Raw genomic sequence first — 16,436 nt, 5'->3', positions numbered from 1 at the left:
TCCCATTGTAATATGTACGCAAACCCAAATTCAAATAGTAAATATTAATTTCATCACTCCGTAAGGAAAGTAACTATTTTCGATAACTGCTGACGTCAATGAAAGTATTCGTTTCCCAAGCTCTAATTTAATAATCAGCTGATCGATTTCCCTCGCTCTAAATTTTCTTTCCCTCGCTCTCGATTAGTTCTCCATTTACTCACTACGCGGGCTAGTGTTTTGTTACGGTTTAATTTAATAATTTGAATCAGCTGTGCTTATTGTTGCACAATCTAAATCTATACAGAAACAGGCATTAGTTTTGTTTTGCTTTGTTTTTAACATAGTGCATGTTTGAAATTGCTCAAAGTATGTCTAACATTAATGATGATTGGATGAAAACAGCTTAACTTATCACCTTTCACGGGATAAATCACGGGAAAGATAAGAAGAGAAATAGAGAAAGCTTAACAAATTACAAAATGCTAAGTTAATTAATGTAAGTGACGAAGTATGTATTAATACATTTATCTAAATAATTTAGAAATATGAAACTTTAAGTTGTGAAGTGTATTTTTAATAATAAAAAGTGGTATAAACTATTTTAATACTACTGAGATATGTTATTCTGTATGTGTGGATTTTTGTGTCGTGATTAAAAGTATTGTTCATAACTCGTACCCAAAGCTTTTTTCCGACACTTGCTCCATTTTTCCCGTTCTCGGATTCCCCTCATACGTGAAAATAACTCTCATCTGCTCGGCTTTGCCTCGCACGTGAAATTTAGTTTTTCTGTGTTCGGCTTTGCCTCACACATGAAACTTGAGCGCTTGTCGGAAAATGCCCCTTTCGGACCTAGTAATGAAATATACTATTTCAACCAAATCAGTGTTTATACACACTCTTCCTTGAATTGCAAATATAAATGTTAACAGCAATTAAGTTATCCAGCTGATCATAATGTAAACAGATATGTTCTTCATAAGGATAACATGGGGACAGAGCCCATGGGGTTTTTTCAAAATGTAATGTCAGTTTGCAAATCTACGCGACATGCTCTTTCCAATTGTAAATGGTTAAGATCGGTTAAGAAATGGCGGAGGAGTTCTAAGGACAAATTTTGTTTTGGCTTATTTATTATATAGATTCTGACAAGAACAAAGACAGGAACAAAAAACCAAACTACAACCAAAATTTTAAATTTTTATTTGGCTATTAATTAATTACACAAAAAAATCTTTACTTAGAAACGTACATAAACAATTCCAACATTTTGCATTTTTTTACACTATCAAATAATAATAAACTATATACATTATCTTGGTGGGGGAATCATATTAGTAAACTGTTCTATCTTCTTAAAAAAAAAACTTTTTAGCATGCTATAAATTTATTTGTTAACCTGTCAATAACTCTTACAGTCAGAGAACATCTTAAATAACTCAGACTTATTCTAGTCACCAACAGTTAACAGAGTTTTTTTCAAGGAAAAACATCCAAAAATATAGAAATTAGTTGTAGGCAGGGATTGTAGTTTTTGTCTTAAAAGGCAACACATGTACCAAGAGAACACTTTGTAGGCACTTTACTAAAATAAATAATTACCAAATGAATGCTTCATTTGGTATTAGAAGGCAGTTAAAAGGCATTTTTAGTCTCTCAAAATCTGTAAATGATTTAGAGAATAAATATTATAAAAAATTACTGGAGGCAAAGGTTTAGAGGACATTATTGATTTTTTTTGTGGGTCTATAAAAGACAAACATATCAAATATCCCTGGATAGGTCACACATTTAAATGTAAAGGAAATAGTGTGAAGTCACTATAAAACCTTGATTTTAAAAAGTTCAGTACCGGTATACAATTTCTAACATTTAGACTAAGGTATCTGGTAATATTAAAGTTTGAATCCCCTCATTAAAACATTGAGTGTATTCTAGAGAAAGTTAAAAATATAAAACAACATACATAAATATAGTACACTTAAAAATCTAAAGTTAATTAATACACATTTATAAAAATGAAATGGTTTCTTAATTTGTATTCTAATATGACTATTAGAAGAAATTTCCATAGTTTGCAATTTAGTTCTTAGTGATTAGATAAAAGTTGATTTTTTTAACAAAGCAATTGAAAATAACCATATTATTAACACCAATTTTTATAAGGTTCTTTCAGTTATCCTATTGATCTATAATATACATTATCTAACATACTTCTATCATATGTGAACACATCAGTATGGTCTATTAAGAAACCATTAAAACATAAATAAAAAATATGGAAAAGAAAAAAGGAATAAGAGAATAAAACACTTCTTTCACTCGCCTCTCAAACAGTCCAATATTAACAACTAACGTTCTACGTATTCGTATCCACTCATCACGCACAACTTTCTATACAATAAAGACAGTAACATTTTCTTACAAACTAATTAAAATAGCTAGTGAATACTTTGGCTCATAAACAAAATTCCAGATTTCTGTGTACATTTACAACATAAAAGTATGTACAATGAATACGGCGATTTACAGCCAATCTTCAGCTCCAACGGTACTTAAAGCTCTTGAAAAGGGGCTTACAAAATTGACAAAAACTAATCTGGGGCATTAAACCTTAAAGCTTAAATAAATCTATAAGTTCCTTAAGAACAGAGTAACTTTACATATATACATTAGACAGTTTCAGGGTATATTTAAGTTTTTAAATTTTTAAGTTCAGTGCGTCCAATATGAATATTTGTCTTTGTGTGTTTTGAGACAAAACTACTTGGTTTACATACTTGTCATTGCACTGGGATTAATAAATAAATAACGACAAAATGCAACACGGCGAGAAAATTAGGTAATGGACAACTAGGAAGCACACATGCAGTTCTAGCAGTCGTGGTTCAACCAGGATGTACTGAAACAGACAAAGTATAGGTTAGTGTGATTTAGTACACAGCGAAATGTTCAGCATCTTAATTTAAATACAGTAGAAACTAAGGTCCCCCGGCAAATACATTTTTTCACTAACAAGTTTTTTAAGATATCGCTGCCTGATTCGACATCTTACAACAGCATTATTCACTGTACAAAATATCAGGAAGAAATTACGCCTGGCCTGATATCGCAGACTTTGTGCCGCTCCCCTTACTAGAACTCGCTCAAAACTTTGCATTTAAGAGTTTGCTGTCGGTATGTCTGTTGCTCATGCAAATTTAGTTACTGTACACAGCTAGGACAGGACCTTATAGTCTTTTGCCATTGTGGTGAGATTGAAAACTTTTGATCGGGTAATCTTTGCAGAAGCTTTCAGCAAACGCGGCAGTAAAAGCTTGACTTGGCTCAATTTCCTGGCATGGTGTTCGATCATTTGAGCTTTTAGCGGCTAGTACCGAATCACAAATCATTGGGCTGTAATCTGTCAACTAAACACCCTCAGGAACACCATTGCGGTGTCCCTACACTGATCAATTTATCTCTAAGGTCCACTACGACATGCTAATATTCTGCCTGTATCCATTCTGTGATCCTTATTAACATCACAAATTATATGTAAATTTGACTGTGAAAAACCATGAATTTGATTTTACAAATTTCAAGTGGACACTAAGTTTTTTATTTATTTGGTCTTTTCCCTATGGGCACCCAATAAATGGTGAAGTACATGTTAAAGTCACAGCTAATTTAAGTGAAAAAATAACTTACGATCCCTTTACACCTTTTACACAATAAAACTTGGGTAGTATACTCTGAATAAAGATTTTCCGATTTCTGAATTTTAAAATCTACTAAAGCTTTGACTTTGTAACATAATTCAGGGCAAATTCATATCTGGGCGTTATGAACAGCTGTCAAATGACTGCCCAGATTCAGCAACGTCTGCATTATTTGCTATTGTGGGTTTATCCCAGTGGTCTCACAATTACAGTTCTCACCTTCCAAGTTTGAAGGTTGCTTATTAGATTCTAGATCTTGATGCCGTTTAGGGCTCTCAACAACTATGGTATTAACAACATGTCCATCGATAACATTGAAAAACACACAAATAATACTTAAGATACTGACCAATGGCTCGTGAGTGGTCAGCAGGAGAAGTGAGCGACCAATAGAGACACGAGGAGCGCTAGAGATATCCTCAGCTCACTAGCAGCTGATCCTTCAACAGCTGTAACAGACCATCAGCTGATGAGTTGACAGGAGAAAACACTGCATGGTGATAAGGGTGATCAGTGAGTATGAGCATAGACAAATAGAATAAATATAGACTGTCAAAGGAAGCTTCCGGCGCACACCGCTGCAGGCAAGGAGCGCAGGAGCCGTATGCTACCAGCAGATGCTGCAGCGGTGTGCGCTGTAACTACACGACACTCCTAGCGGTGGGCGCCGGAACATATGCTAACCGCAGCACTGCTGCCGGTCTATATTCATTCTATTTGTCTATGGTACGAGGATAAAGTAATGTGATAAGTAGGCGAAACATTGTAATAAGTAAAACAGTAAGGTGAGAAAATAGAATAATAAAGAATAATTAAAACAGAGTCAGAAGGAGTTAAAGTTAAGTACCTACCGCAGTTATACTGCGTAATACAAAAATAAAACTATGTAGTGAGTAAAAAATTGTTTAAAAGAGTACAATAAAGTGATAAACTATAGGTAAATTAAATGTTGAAGTAAATTTTTAGTGAAAAGATCTACCAACATTCAATGAATTATTTTTCATCATACAATTAATACAAATTTTCTGATATTGATTTGTGGAAAATAAGGGTACTACAAAAGTCCATTTTATTTAAGTAATCTAACAGTATGGCTAATACAAACAATACAAGGGAAAAAGTATAGCTTTCAAGTATAGTTCACAATTGTGAAATACCATGATCAATAGTTTAAACTCAGAATTGATAGGTGAATGCTAGATTTAGTTATTATACGTCAAGGGATAATCAATTGAAAATCACTGTTCGGGATGATATAATGACTAAGAGGAGAAGAAAGAGCATTAAAGCCCTTGTAGGTAATTTTTTTAAGGCAGGCAATACCCTTTTAATTTTGACTCATTAAGGTTAGATAGTAAAAAGCAGTTATTTTGGTACCGGTATAATAAATTATAATTGTCGAGAGTTTAGTATAACTTCTGTTTCATAAAGCACCCATAAAGCCTCTATGTAAACGTTTAGGTGTTTTTTTGTGACACCTATCTTGTTTATGGTTTTCACCTGATAAATATGAAAAATTACTGTTCGTTGGTGGTAAAGGTACTGTAGAAACTTAAATATTTTTTTACAAAAATTCTATAACAAACATTCCAGAATGTTATGACTGGATTGTAACTAAGATATAACACAGTAATTTTAGAATACTAAGTGTTAGTTTACTTTGTACAATAAATTATATCAAAGTAAAAACTATGTATAAAGGATATAAGATACTCAGTTATGTCTTGTACATATGTTTTCCAGTATAAATTCCAAGGACACTAACAGCAACAGCCAATATAATAGATTAGTGGATGAAACGTAACACAACATTAAAAGGCAAAAAAAGCAAATAAAACCGAAAAACAAACTTACCTAACAGTCCAGTTTCGGTTAAGTCGCCCTCGTGTTCTGTAAATAAAAATAATAAGCTGTGCTGATCTTTACAGTGCAAAAACAAGCTCCAAACAAAAAATGAAACAAGCATAAAATTGTAGCGAACCATAGTGATTAAAATGTCTTGAGACCCAATAAAAAAATAGACCTGATTAAAGAGTTTCTGAATGAATGGATGAATTATGATTTCATGCAAAGAAATGGCATCATTTGGAAGGAAATATTTGCATTAAAAAAAACCCCAGAGTCCTGCTAATCCAAAATATTTGAGACCGGACATGGTTTGCATTACCAACAGATTGTTCTAATCAGCAGGAAATTCAGTAAAATTGAATGAAAAAATTAAATCAATGCATTTTATATGACTGGAAAGGAAATAACCAATAGCCATACATTGCTCCTGCAATCATGAAAAAACTGTGATTGGCTTGTCTTCTATGATCAAGGAAATAATAATTTATTATCTACAGCGATCACGTTCCTTCTTACAACACAACCACCTAAAAAGAGAACCAATGAAACGCTAACAACAATGAATATATTATGCTGTTGGAGCGATTATTATAAATTTTGCAGTTCTGTACAAAATTAACAAACCATTTCACGGATGTTAGGTTTCTTTTACAATTCCCAATTTTCTTGGTTTCCTGATTGGCTGGATATTCTGGTTAGTATTTCAGAACGAATAACTTTCTTTTCTATTCAAAAATATGAATCATTTCTACCCAACAAAAGATGGAGCTGGACGTCTAGTCTAGACGATCGTATTGGCTGGACGTTTGGACCAGCAGGATTCTGGTGTATAACTTAAACTGGTTTATGAAAAGTAGCTTTAGTCTACGATGTCTCCGATGAAGACTACTTAAATAAAATATGGTAACAAGGAGAAAAGTCATCTTTACTACTTCTTTGTTTCTACTTTGACATGGCCAGTTATCGTAACAATTATAAAGTTCTTCAAGATAAAAAATTAAAACCTCAACGCCCTGCAACATTTTGTACCAGGGCTTGATAACAGCTCAAGTAATGAAAAGGAAATTTGATATTCAGTGTGAGTTGAGTTATAGAGTACGAAAATGAAACTAAGACTCAGAGAAGAAAAAGCAGATTGTGGTGTTTTAAGTTCTTCTTGGCTCTTTACTCAACACTTGTTATGACAATTTGATCAAATCTGGAATTTTATGCCATGCTATAGAAGACAAAAAAAATATATATTCACTAAGCTAGACGATAATCATTTAGTGGTGGCACGAAGAGGTAGAATGTTTTTTTTTTGTTGGGGGGACAAGAAACAATAAAATAAAAATTATGGAACAATGATTCTCTTGAAATGTTGTGCATTTTGAAATGTAATGATACCTATTAATAAATTATGGAAAAAAACATTTTGGAAATAAAAAAGAATATGAACCAAAAAACCTTAAAATTGGATTTGTAGCACATAAAAAAGTCAATGTTAGTACTCCCACATGACGTTTTCAAACAAGTTTGTTAGTGGAAAAGTAAAAATAATTATTAGCAAGTTAGTGCAAAAAAAGAAGAACCCATGTTAGAAGAAACATTGTCTTATATTGGCTGTATATTTAATTCAGTAAACAAAAAAAAAAAACATCAAAAAAGTTTTAAAACGTAGGCCTACTTGTGGTCGAAAAAAACCCCTCGAAATCCTTAACAAAAAACAAATTGCTAAACTTATTAAACATCTAATTAATCACTTACCTTTGGGGAAGGTAATTTTGGTTGACATTTCTGACCATCCGTGGATGTTCTTGGCTTTAAGTTGAGCGTTGTAGACACCTGGCTCTAGACCTTGTAGTGTGTGCTTCATTATGTAGAAACGGCCATCGTATGGGGCTGTGACTGAAGGCTTTACAGAGGTCCACTCATCACTCTGTAACATCAGATCACCTCTTAGGCTAGTACAACAAATTGGAGAAAATATTTTTTTAGTTGGTCAATTGTAACTGATGGAATCTGTGCTACTGCGTACTAAATAAACTAATAAACCTGTATCATTCCTCTGGATAGTCAGAATTAACAAATAAAGGTATGTAGTGAAACTCCACAACCCCTATTTTGTGCTGTGAAAAATTGAGCACATATTTAGGTTAGAATGTCTGGCTGATTAAAAATCCCAGTACAGGGCTGCTTTTAAAATTGGCCTGGTCTTAAGCACGTGAGAGGTTTTAGGTTTGTTGGGAGTGCAAGCAAGAGAAATAGATTTTCTGCAGTGGTTGAATAAAGCTACAACAGATTGTTTCAACAGCCAAACACATAACATGGACAGATGCTCATATAACCAACAGAACGACTTTCTTTATAGCACAAAATACCTATTGTTCTGTTTTTGATTTTGTCAGGCCTATTTGAACTCATAAGCCTAATGATATAGGAAAACCTGTATGTTTACAACAATACCCTACTTACTTCCTCTCTCTTGTAAAGTAGTTCGTAGTCTTCGATGGGAGCAAAGCTCTCGATTCTGAAGGTAAGGAGGGGGTTCTTGGATTCACCTTCCGTTACAACAGTGTCTGGCTCAGGTTTAGATGGTTTGCCTGGAAATATTTGAAACAAACTGTCAATTTGTGTTTTATTGTGTGTTCATTAATAGAAAATATAATATTGTGACCATTTCCCATGTTCGCGTGGACATCATCACCATCTCCCGCAATCATGGCAAAAATCTTTTTTATCCCCATCCCGGTCACAGAAACCTCATCATTGTTTTCCGTGATGGCGAAAAAACCTGAATATAATCAGCAGTAACAGGAACCTCATCAGCGTCTTCTGCGATCAGAGAAACATTTTTGTCATCCCCCAAGATGCGGCCAAATCTAGGAAACATTATCAAAGTCTACCGCAGTCATGGCAAAATATTGAACACCTCCTGCGGACACGGGAACGAAAAGTCCAAGGCAAATTCCACAGTGTGGAAAAAATCTTCATCCTCTCACACAATCACGGAAACTTTAAGTTGGTTATCTGTAATCCCGGAAAACTCCTGAATATCTCCTTGCCGTAAAGGAAACAACGCATATACTGCAATAATTGAGGCAAATCCTGAACATACTGTTCCTCGCATAATCTGACCTTTTCACTGTTCCGACCAAGGGCAAGACTAGATGGATTCTACTGTTCACCCCAAAAAATTTATTTGTTTGTCACTGACAGCACTTTCAACCTAGGATTAGCTAGGATTGGGCGTGCTAGTTATTATTTTTGCTAATGGAGCGTTTACACAGGGCTAATTTTTAAGCGTTAATCAGTTAGCAGCAAACACTAGCCTCGTGTTTTTAAAAATTTTTTTACCAAAACAATTTACCTGTCAGAGTGATAATAGCTTGTTGTTGTCCTTCAGTGTTCTTCGCCTCACAAACATAGTCACCAAAGTCTGATTGTTGAGTTTTCAATATGCGGAGTATGTGTTCATGGCCCTTCTTTTCTAACCTAATTCTATCTGAAGCCATGATTGGCTTTTGGTCTTCATTTCTGTACCATCTCAGCTGAAAGACAAAAAAAACTTTAAGAAGAATATACAAGCACTGTGGGAAAATTTTTGATTTAAATAAAGATGTATTTTTTATAGATTGTGTTTGGTTAAAAACCTTAAGATACGGTTTGAAGATGCACATACATGACTGTATGGTGTATGGTAACTTTGCATCACATTGGTATATTTTCTTTGAGAAACTACTTCTTGTCTTTTGTATATTCCTACTGATATCAAACATCTGCAAAGTAAATAGACATATAGTTTCTGCCCCCTCTCACTGATTTCACGATTTATTTCACTAAACTGGTAACAACATCCTTAGCACACCTATTTGATAAAATGTTATCTTCTTGTTAGATTGTTAAACGTTAAACTAACAAAATCTTATGATAAATTACTGTGTTTTTTTTAGTAATACTTTGCAAATCTACGTTTATTGAAAAATACCTACCTCTGGTTTCTTCATTCCGTTAACGCTGCATTTAAGTTCAGACTCGTAGCCTTCTCCTGTGGGTACAATTGCTCTTCCAATTGTTATCTGTGGCGGATCTGAAAAAATCAAAGTTTAATATTGAGATATTTGTTTTAAATTATGCAAAATCTTTTAAAATATTTTTTAATTATTCATAAATAATTTTTGAAATTAAGTTTAATTCTTTGAGCCCTTTCACGTAATTTAACAGTGCCAGGTCCATTCCCGGCAGGATAAGTTAGTTTTGCAACATTTGGCTTAAAGACTTTGTCAGTAGAGCTGGTTAAAAATTTTGAAAACAGGGTACCAACATGTGAATCCAAGACATAACAGCTTTGGTTTCAAAGTATGTCGCCTTAAGAGTCGTCATCACCCTCAGGCTTGTTGCGTTTTGTGATTGCACAATCTGTGGTGGATTTTGTACCGGCTGCTCGAGTATGAACTGTCGTTCTCTTACACATAATAAAGGTAACAAGTAATAAGCTGAAGTTTCGACTTTTACTTACAGTGAACCTCGACTTCTACGATCTTCTCATCAGGCATCTGTTGTCCGTTGGTGGCTGTGCACTTGTACATTCCGGAGTCTTCCAAGGAAGCGCTGGTGATGGTGTACCTGGCTCCGTGGATGGATGGATCTTGGTCTTCCAGTACATGGCCCTGGGACAGAATCAAGTCAAGCGTGATATTAGCAGCTTCAACTAGGGGCTGCATACAGGGGTGTTACACATGGGATTAGCGTTACCCCTTTATTTTTCCAAAATCCTATATTTTAATAGGCAACCTTTGATTTTTCTTTTTTGAGACAATGGTGAGCGTTCCCGCATTGGACTACATCACTAGCTGTATGGCAATTAGTTAGGACACACAGAGATTATGGTGTTAATTATAAGGCTTTTACAGTTGGGCACAGTGGTTACTCTTTGTTTTCAATCGCAGTGTATTTCACAGTTTGTCAAATCCTTAAACATGCTTCCCCAGGCCCGCAGTTTGTATATTGCTAAGAGCTTGAGAGATAGTTGCGCATCTCTCCACATACCTAGTGGGGAAGTTTTAACATTCCTCCAACAAACCTAAATCCTCTGCTTGTGCCCCTGGGCCCAGGCCCACCATGTCCGATTATGATAGTGACCCTGTGGTTCCCTCTCACATATACCCAATCCTTAGTCTCAGTGCAAACAGAATATTAAAAAATGTGTATAGTACTACTAAACTGACTTTGGAATTTGGCGGTCACTAACCTCAAACTTGTTTACTTAAGTTAAATTTTTTCTCAAGAGTTTTTAAATCTTTAAACAATTCCTAAAAATTATTGCAGTAGATTTTTATAATTGTTTCATATAGACAATATTTTTTCAATTCCCCAAACTGATGGTATTGAAACAACTATGTATTTAAAGCTAAAATGCTCATGTTTTTTTAGAAACTTATTACAACTCGATATAAGCACCTTCAGCACCATTGGTGGCCTGGCAATATAGCGACATTTGACCTCTTTCCAGTTTTTGGTCAGTAGGTACTTCAGGGGAAGTTTATAGTGACATGTTACAGGAGTACTTTTTCCCACAGTTGGATAACATTGCGATGGAGAATGGCTCTGTCTATTGTCAACGGGATGGAGCGACACCACACTACAGTTTGCGTGTGCGAGAAGCACTCGTTTCGACAATCGGTGGATTGGCAGGGAAGGGTCCATCCAATAGCCTAGGAGTCCAGATATGACTCCTCTGGACTTTTTCCTTTGGGGGCAGTAAAGAATGATATCTACCCGGTCCAGATTCGGGATCTGAATCTGAATCATATCCGACAGAGAATAGTTACATGCGTTGATGCAACATCTCCTGAAGTACTGACCAAATCCTGGTAAGAGGTCAATTTTCGCTTAGATCTATGCCTGCCCACTAATGGTGCTCATATTGAGTTATACTAAGTTTCTATGAAAACTCGAGAATTTTAGCTTTAAATACATATACAAAACATTAAACATAGCCTCTTTTGGTATCAGTATTTGCCTTTAAAATGTTTCAGTTCTTTTGTGAACACCTGTATTTATCTTATAGATTTCTAAAGGGTTCAAGGGTACTTACATTGCGGAACCACTTGATGGAAGGTGTTGGATATCCTTGAGCGATACATTCCAAGGTGAGCGAAGAACCTTTTCTGATGTTGACTGACTTCTCACTAGGTGAAAAGCTGGTTATACGAGCAGCACCTGTCATTATCATAATCATTAGAAATATCAGCATAAACATCATAATCACACAATTTTAAAACATAAATAGCCCGCAATGATTGCCATTACTCCTTTAGAGTGATGTGAAAGATGTCTTTGACAGCAACAATTGGTTGTAACAATTTAAGTATAAAGGATCCTTCATTGATATAGGGTCCAGTGGATTAAAGGAATCAACGTCTTTATTTTCCAGTCAAACCCACCATCAATGAATGATGTTGATGCTCACAAAATTTACCCCCAGGCCTAAAACAGTTGGTACAAATGTGATGTTGGTAGATGAAGTACACTAATTTGTTCACTTATCAAGTTGAATAACTGGAATACCAATACAGTAAATGAATAGTCTATGGTATTAGTTTACTAATTTTGTGCATAAATATTTTAATAACGTATCCAGTCATTTTTGTTCATAACTTTAGATATCCCAGACATTTTTTTTAACAAAGATCAGGACCAAATTTAGTACTGGTAGTAGCCTACTTGGTACTTGGTTGTACAAGTACAAGATTTAACCAAGGGGACCAAAGTACTACAAGTTTAGAGATTTTGTAAAAAATATGGTTTCATGCCTTATTAAATACCAGTAAAATACTCACTCTTGACTTGCAGGATATGTTGAATCTCTTCTCCCTTCCCTGAAGAGATCTTGCAGTAGTAAGTCCCAGCATCACTTGGCTCTATCTGTCGAATCTCCAGTGTTCCATTGGCCAGGTTGGTGATTCGAGGATTTTGATCTCCTTGAGCGATGTTCCCAACAAACAGCCCGGTCTTATCTTTACGCCAGATCCTCGAGAAGGAACCTGCAAATCCAAATTGTATTGATAGACAACATAATTTTATTTTTATGTTCGCATTCACATCGTAAGACACTAGGCTCTTGCCAAGAACCTGGTCGAGGGTTGTGGCATCATCACAATCTGCTGGTGGGATTTGTAACCCAGACCTCAAATATCTAGAGCTCTTCTACTAGACCAGCTAGCTTTTCTCAAGGCAACATAAAAATAGTGTACACTAAATTGTTTTTCATAACATAAATAAACATACTCTTTGATATTTCCAAAAATTCCCCTAAAATTTTGTTGTTTGGATTAAAATCCTATTCTAAGTTAGTGAATTAAAATCAAACATTTTTTCACCTAACTAACACATATAATTATTTTCATGATTACTCCAGTGCAGATTCATTAAACATGGTTTCTGCATTTTCCAGAAAGATTAAGGAAAAGAAAAGGAAAAGTATGCGGATCAAAACAGATGTTAGATGTAATGCTTACTGAACAACTTGAGTGAAGAAGTTAGAAATAGATCGGATAATCGAGACTTTACTGTTTATTAAAACGAATCAATAATTTTAATCTCTACTCAACATACTTGGATTGCCATCCACATCACAAGGCAGGAAGGCGACGTTGCCGACTTCCACTACTTGTGTGGACCCGCGGCTGATGATCTGTGGAGGAGGACCGGACTCCTCGTCCTCATCCCCGTCTGGGTAGTCGTCTCCTTCCCCGTCCTCCTGGTAGTCGTCCTGCTGTGGTCTAGCTAGTCCTGGAACAGGAGAAACTATTAGACTAGATGAAACAGGGACATGGAACTCCATTAAGAAAATATAGAATAGATGACACATGTGTTGGGGATCCTAACAGCTGATTGTCACTGTAATTTTGTATTATATGTGGAAAAAGTATTGTTTTTGTCCAAATTTTTTATTTTGAATTTTGTGTTGAAATATCTGTTTCGGGCCCCCCTTGAACCCCAAAAAGTTATCTTCGTAGAGATGTCTGTGCTAGTCTGATGGTGAGTGGATGTGTACAATTTTACTAATATCCAAATATTGTTACAATACTTGCAATGATTCCCAGGCTTTTTATACACTCTGTTTTGTAAAAGTGTGGATATTTGTAAATCGACGTGGTGTTTTTGGGTGTTTGATATAACATACATAAATGGATTCAACTATCATTGGGCTTTTAAGTGGTAATAAGTGGTCCTGGCTAATAAAACAGTTGGTCTCAGTCAGTAACAAAGCTACACAGGACATCTCATTTCATTTTACACGCATCCTTCACTCAATATGTGGGTTAAAACATTTCAATCGGTGATTGGTAATGTAGGAGAATAACTTCTGAATTAAGGCATGCCCATTGCCCGAAGTCTACAATAACCCAAGTAACCATCATATTCTCCCCTTGATACAAATACTCTTATCAATTGAATCCCCCTCTCTTCTCCCCACAGTTTAGTATGACTCACTCTTCCCCTATTGATAGAAAGAATAATAAGCTCTTCCCTTGGTAGTTTTCTCTTCCACTGCTCAATATGGTCTATTGAAAAATAATAATTGTTCTTTGATTTGAATCAGAAACTGGTTTTTCAAATGGAAAGTTAAGGCTAGAAGTACAGTAACTTTCATAAACAGTATTTTCGTAGACTTTCATAGCTGTACTGTATTTGTTTGTTTATACATTTTTTTACAGTTTCTCTCTTGAAAATATTTAGAACACTAATAATAATCACTCACACTGAATTAAAGTATTTTTTTTACTATAAGATGCACTTGGCAGTTTGCAGTTTGAAATAAAATATTAATTATCGGACACTAACCAAATTCATTATTACAATTTGTAAAAGCGTTTATTCTTACCCCACTCAAATTAAATATTTTACGCAGGATTTGGATTTTCAAATATCCATCTTCATAAAATCATCTGGATTGGAGATTTGGAGTAGTGGTGGTTTTTGTATCGACGCCTTCATTTAAAAGACGCAACTTGCAACAGAGTCGTGTATGGCAAATTAAAAACGAGCGTTGTAGGCCTCGACAAATCTTATGAATAACGTTTTTTTTCCCAAAATTACACAAATACTGTAATAATAAACAACATGAATGAAATAAATTGTTATTAATTTAAATTTATTTTTATTAAGTACTGAAGAAAACTGAACACAAAAATACTTAACTAAATAGTAAACATGTCCGAATAATGGACCCTTTATTTAGATACAGTATTACTATGTACTAAATTACAGGGTTTTAGGAGTTCAAAGCTACAAATAAATATGTTTCGATCGATTTTTTTATCTATTGATTGACAATATTAAAAACAAAATATATAGAGATAAAAATAGCCAAATAAAATTAATATAAATGGTTTTTAGCTTGTACTAAAAACAATTTTGTATTTAAATTCATTAGAAAACTTTTTCTTAAGTAACGTTGAAATATACTACACGTCGAGATGATAGTTTTATGTGTCTACAAAAAGAAGTGAATCTAAAATAACTTTTACCAGGTGTAGATTTTGATTTCGATCCAGCGACAGTTAAATTAAAGATCCACTATATGGGTCACCCAGAAATAAATTGCATTTCCTTGATAAAAATAACAACAGAGTCGTCGACCTGGCGGTCAATATAAAACCTTGCTATCTGTGTTTTTATGAAGATTTCATCAGTTAAAAACTGAAACCGAGACTTATCACTCGATGTCTCAATGATACGCAATAATAACATGAATTACAATGAAATCTATAAATGTACGTCTCGGGTTTTAAAAGGATTGATTGTATAAAAAGATAATTATGATGGTAGATTTAGGCATTTTTAAAGATAGTGATTGGTACAGTTCAGTATTTTTACAGTAGTAAATTTCTATATTTTACAAGGTATAGTAGCAACTTCGTGCCTTTCAAAAGATTTTTTGTAAATTTTTTAGTAGTAAATTTCGGCTCCATAACGACATAAACATAGTGGTATATTTAAATATTTTAAATTAAATGTGGTAAAATTCGGGGTTTCAAGATATTGACGTACATTTTTGGTTTTGACGATACATTAGTAGATTTCAATGTTAGTACAACACATAATATTTCTAATAATTGTAATTGAATTAGATTGGGAATAAATTTACCTAGACCAAAGTTGGTCAAAAGTGGGTTTCAAATACAAACTTTGCCACTTTTTATACAACGTAACAAAGCCAAGTGCAAAAATTATCTAATTAAATCAATTGTTCTACTAAATTAAATGTAACTGTTGTTCAGAAGTAAGTTCAGACAACACAATAATCGGAAAGTAAATTCGCGGACTTGAATCGAGTCAAGGTTCAATTGTACAGCGACATGAACTATGAGCACCTAAACAAAGATTTGCGCAATGACTAACCTAACATTCCAACAATAGGTGTGCTCTGAAAAACCTTGAACCATTCGTATGTTGCTTAGTTTAAACCTGTGGAAGTCAACTATAGCTTTCTTATATTCGAGTAGATGTTTAGCACTTAAGAATTTAAATTATATGGTTTGTACTTACATTATGTTTTTGTAACATAAAAAAGAGTGATAAAAATACTTCACCGTGATATCCTATTAGAAACACGCACCATATTTTCCCAGTTGTATATGGAGCGGGTGTCCGTTTCAACCCTAGTCAAAACCTATAAATCTTGCAGACAATGTTACAACTTTTACAGTGTCGTTGAAACCGCTGTAAATTCTATGTTTTACGACAAAACATGACAATCTATTCCAAAACGGGTTTAGCCAATATTTTACACAGCTGCAATCTAGACTGCAAGTAACGCTGCAGTGGAAGCTGGTTTTGACGTTTGAACTTTAAAATGTAATAGAAGATGTGAATTAATTGATAGGCCAACCCCTTTACCTCATAAACTTCTGTGTA

The 16,436-nt window shown here is 34.4% G+C and overlaps 1 protein-coding gene across 1 annotated transcript in view; it reads right to left on the bottom strand.

Annotated features, from left to right (window-relative positions):
• Nucleotides 1-1,169: 1,169 nt before the first annotated feature.
• The window catches only part of LOC129004682 (neogenin-like), a 160,901-nt gene continuing 145,634 nt past the window's right edge, over nt 1,170-16,436 (bottom strand). Inside the window, exons 2-12 of the mRNA XM_054433242.1 lie at nt 13,128-13,304; nt 12,353-12,556; nt 11,608-11,732; nt 10,030-10,180; nt 9,503-9,600; nt 8,881-9,061; nt 7,986-8,113; nt 7,278-7,449; nt 5,538-5,573; nt 4,033-4,132; nt 1,170-2,884 (exon numbers count right to left, since the gene is read on the bottom strand). Coding sequence (XP_054289217.1) covers nt 4,050-4,132; nt 5,538-5,573; nt 7,278-7,449; nt 7,986-8,113; nt 8,881-9,061; nt 9,503-9,600; nt 10,030-10,180; nt 11,608-11,732; nt 12,353-12,556; nt 13,128-13,304 — 1,355 coding nt within the window. The 3' untranslated portion in view covers nt 1,170-2,884; nt 4,033-4,049. The remainder of the gene's footprint in view (nt 2,885-4,032; nt 4,133-5,537; nt 5,574-7,277; nt 7,450-7,985; nt 8,114-8,880; nt 9,062-9,502; nt 9,601-10,029; nt 10,181-11,607; nt 11,733-12,352; nt 12,557-13,127; nt 13,305-16,436) is intronic.

The sequence above is a fragment of the Macrosteles quadrilineatus genome, unplaced genomic scaffold (genome assembly GCF_028750875.1).
Source record: "Macrosteles quadrilineatus isolate MER2022 unplaced genomic scaffold, UCM_ALF_1.0 Scaffold_10__1_contigs__length_6754688, whole genome shotgun sequence".
Taxonomy (NCBI): Eukaryota; Metazoa; Arthropoda; class Insecta; order Hemiptera; family Cicadellidae; genus Macrosteles; species Macrosteles quadrilineatus.
Note: the sequence above shows the minus strand (reverse complement) of the source record. Positions and strands in the feature narration are given on the sequence as shown.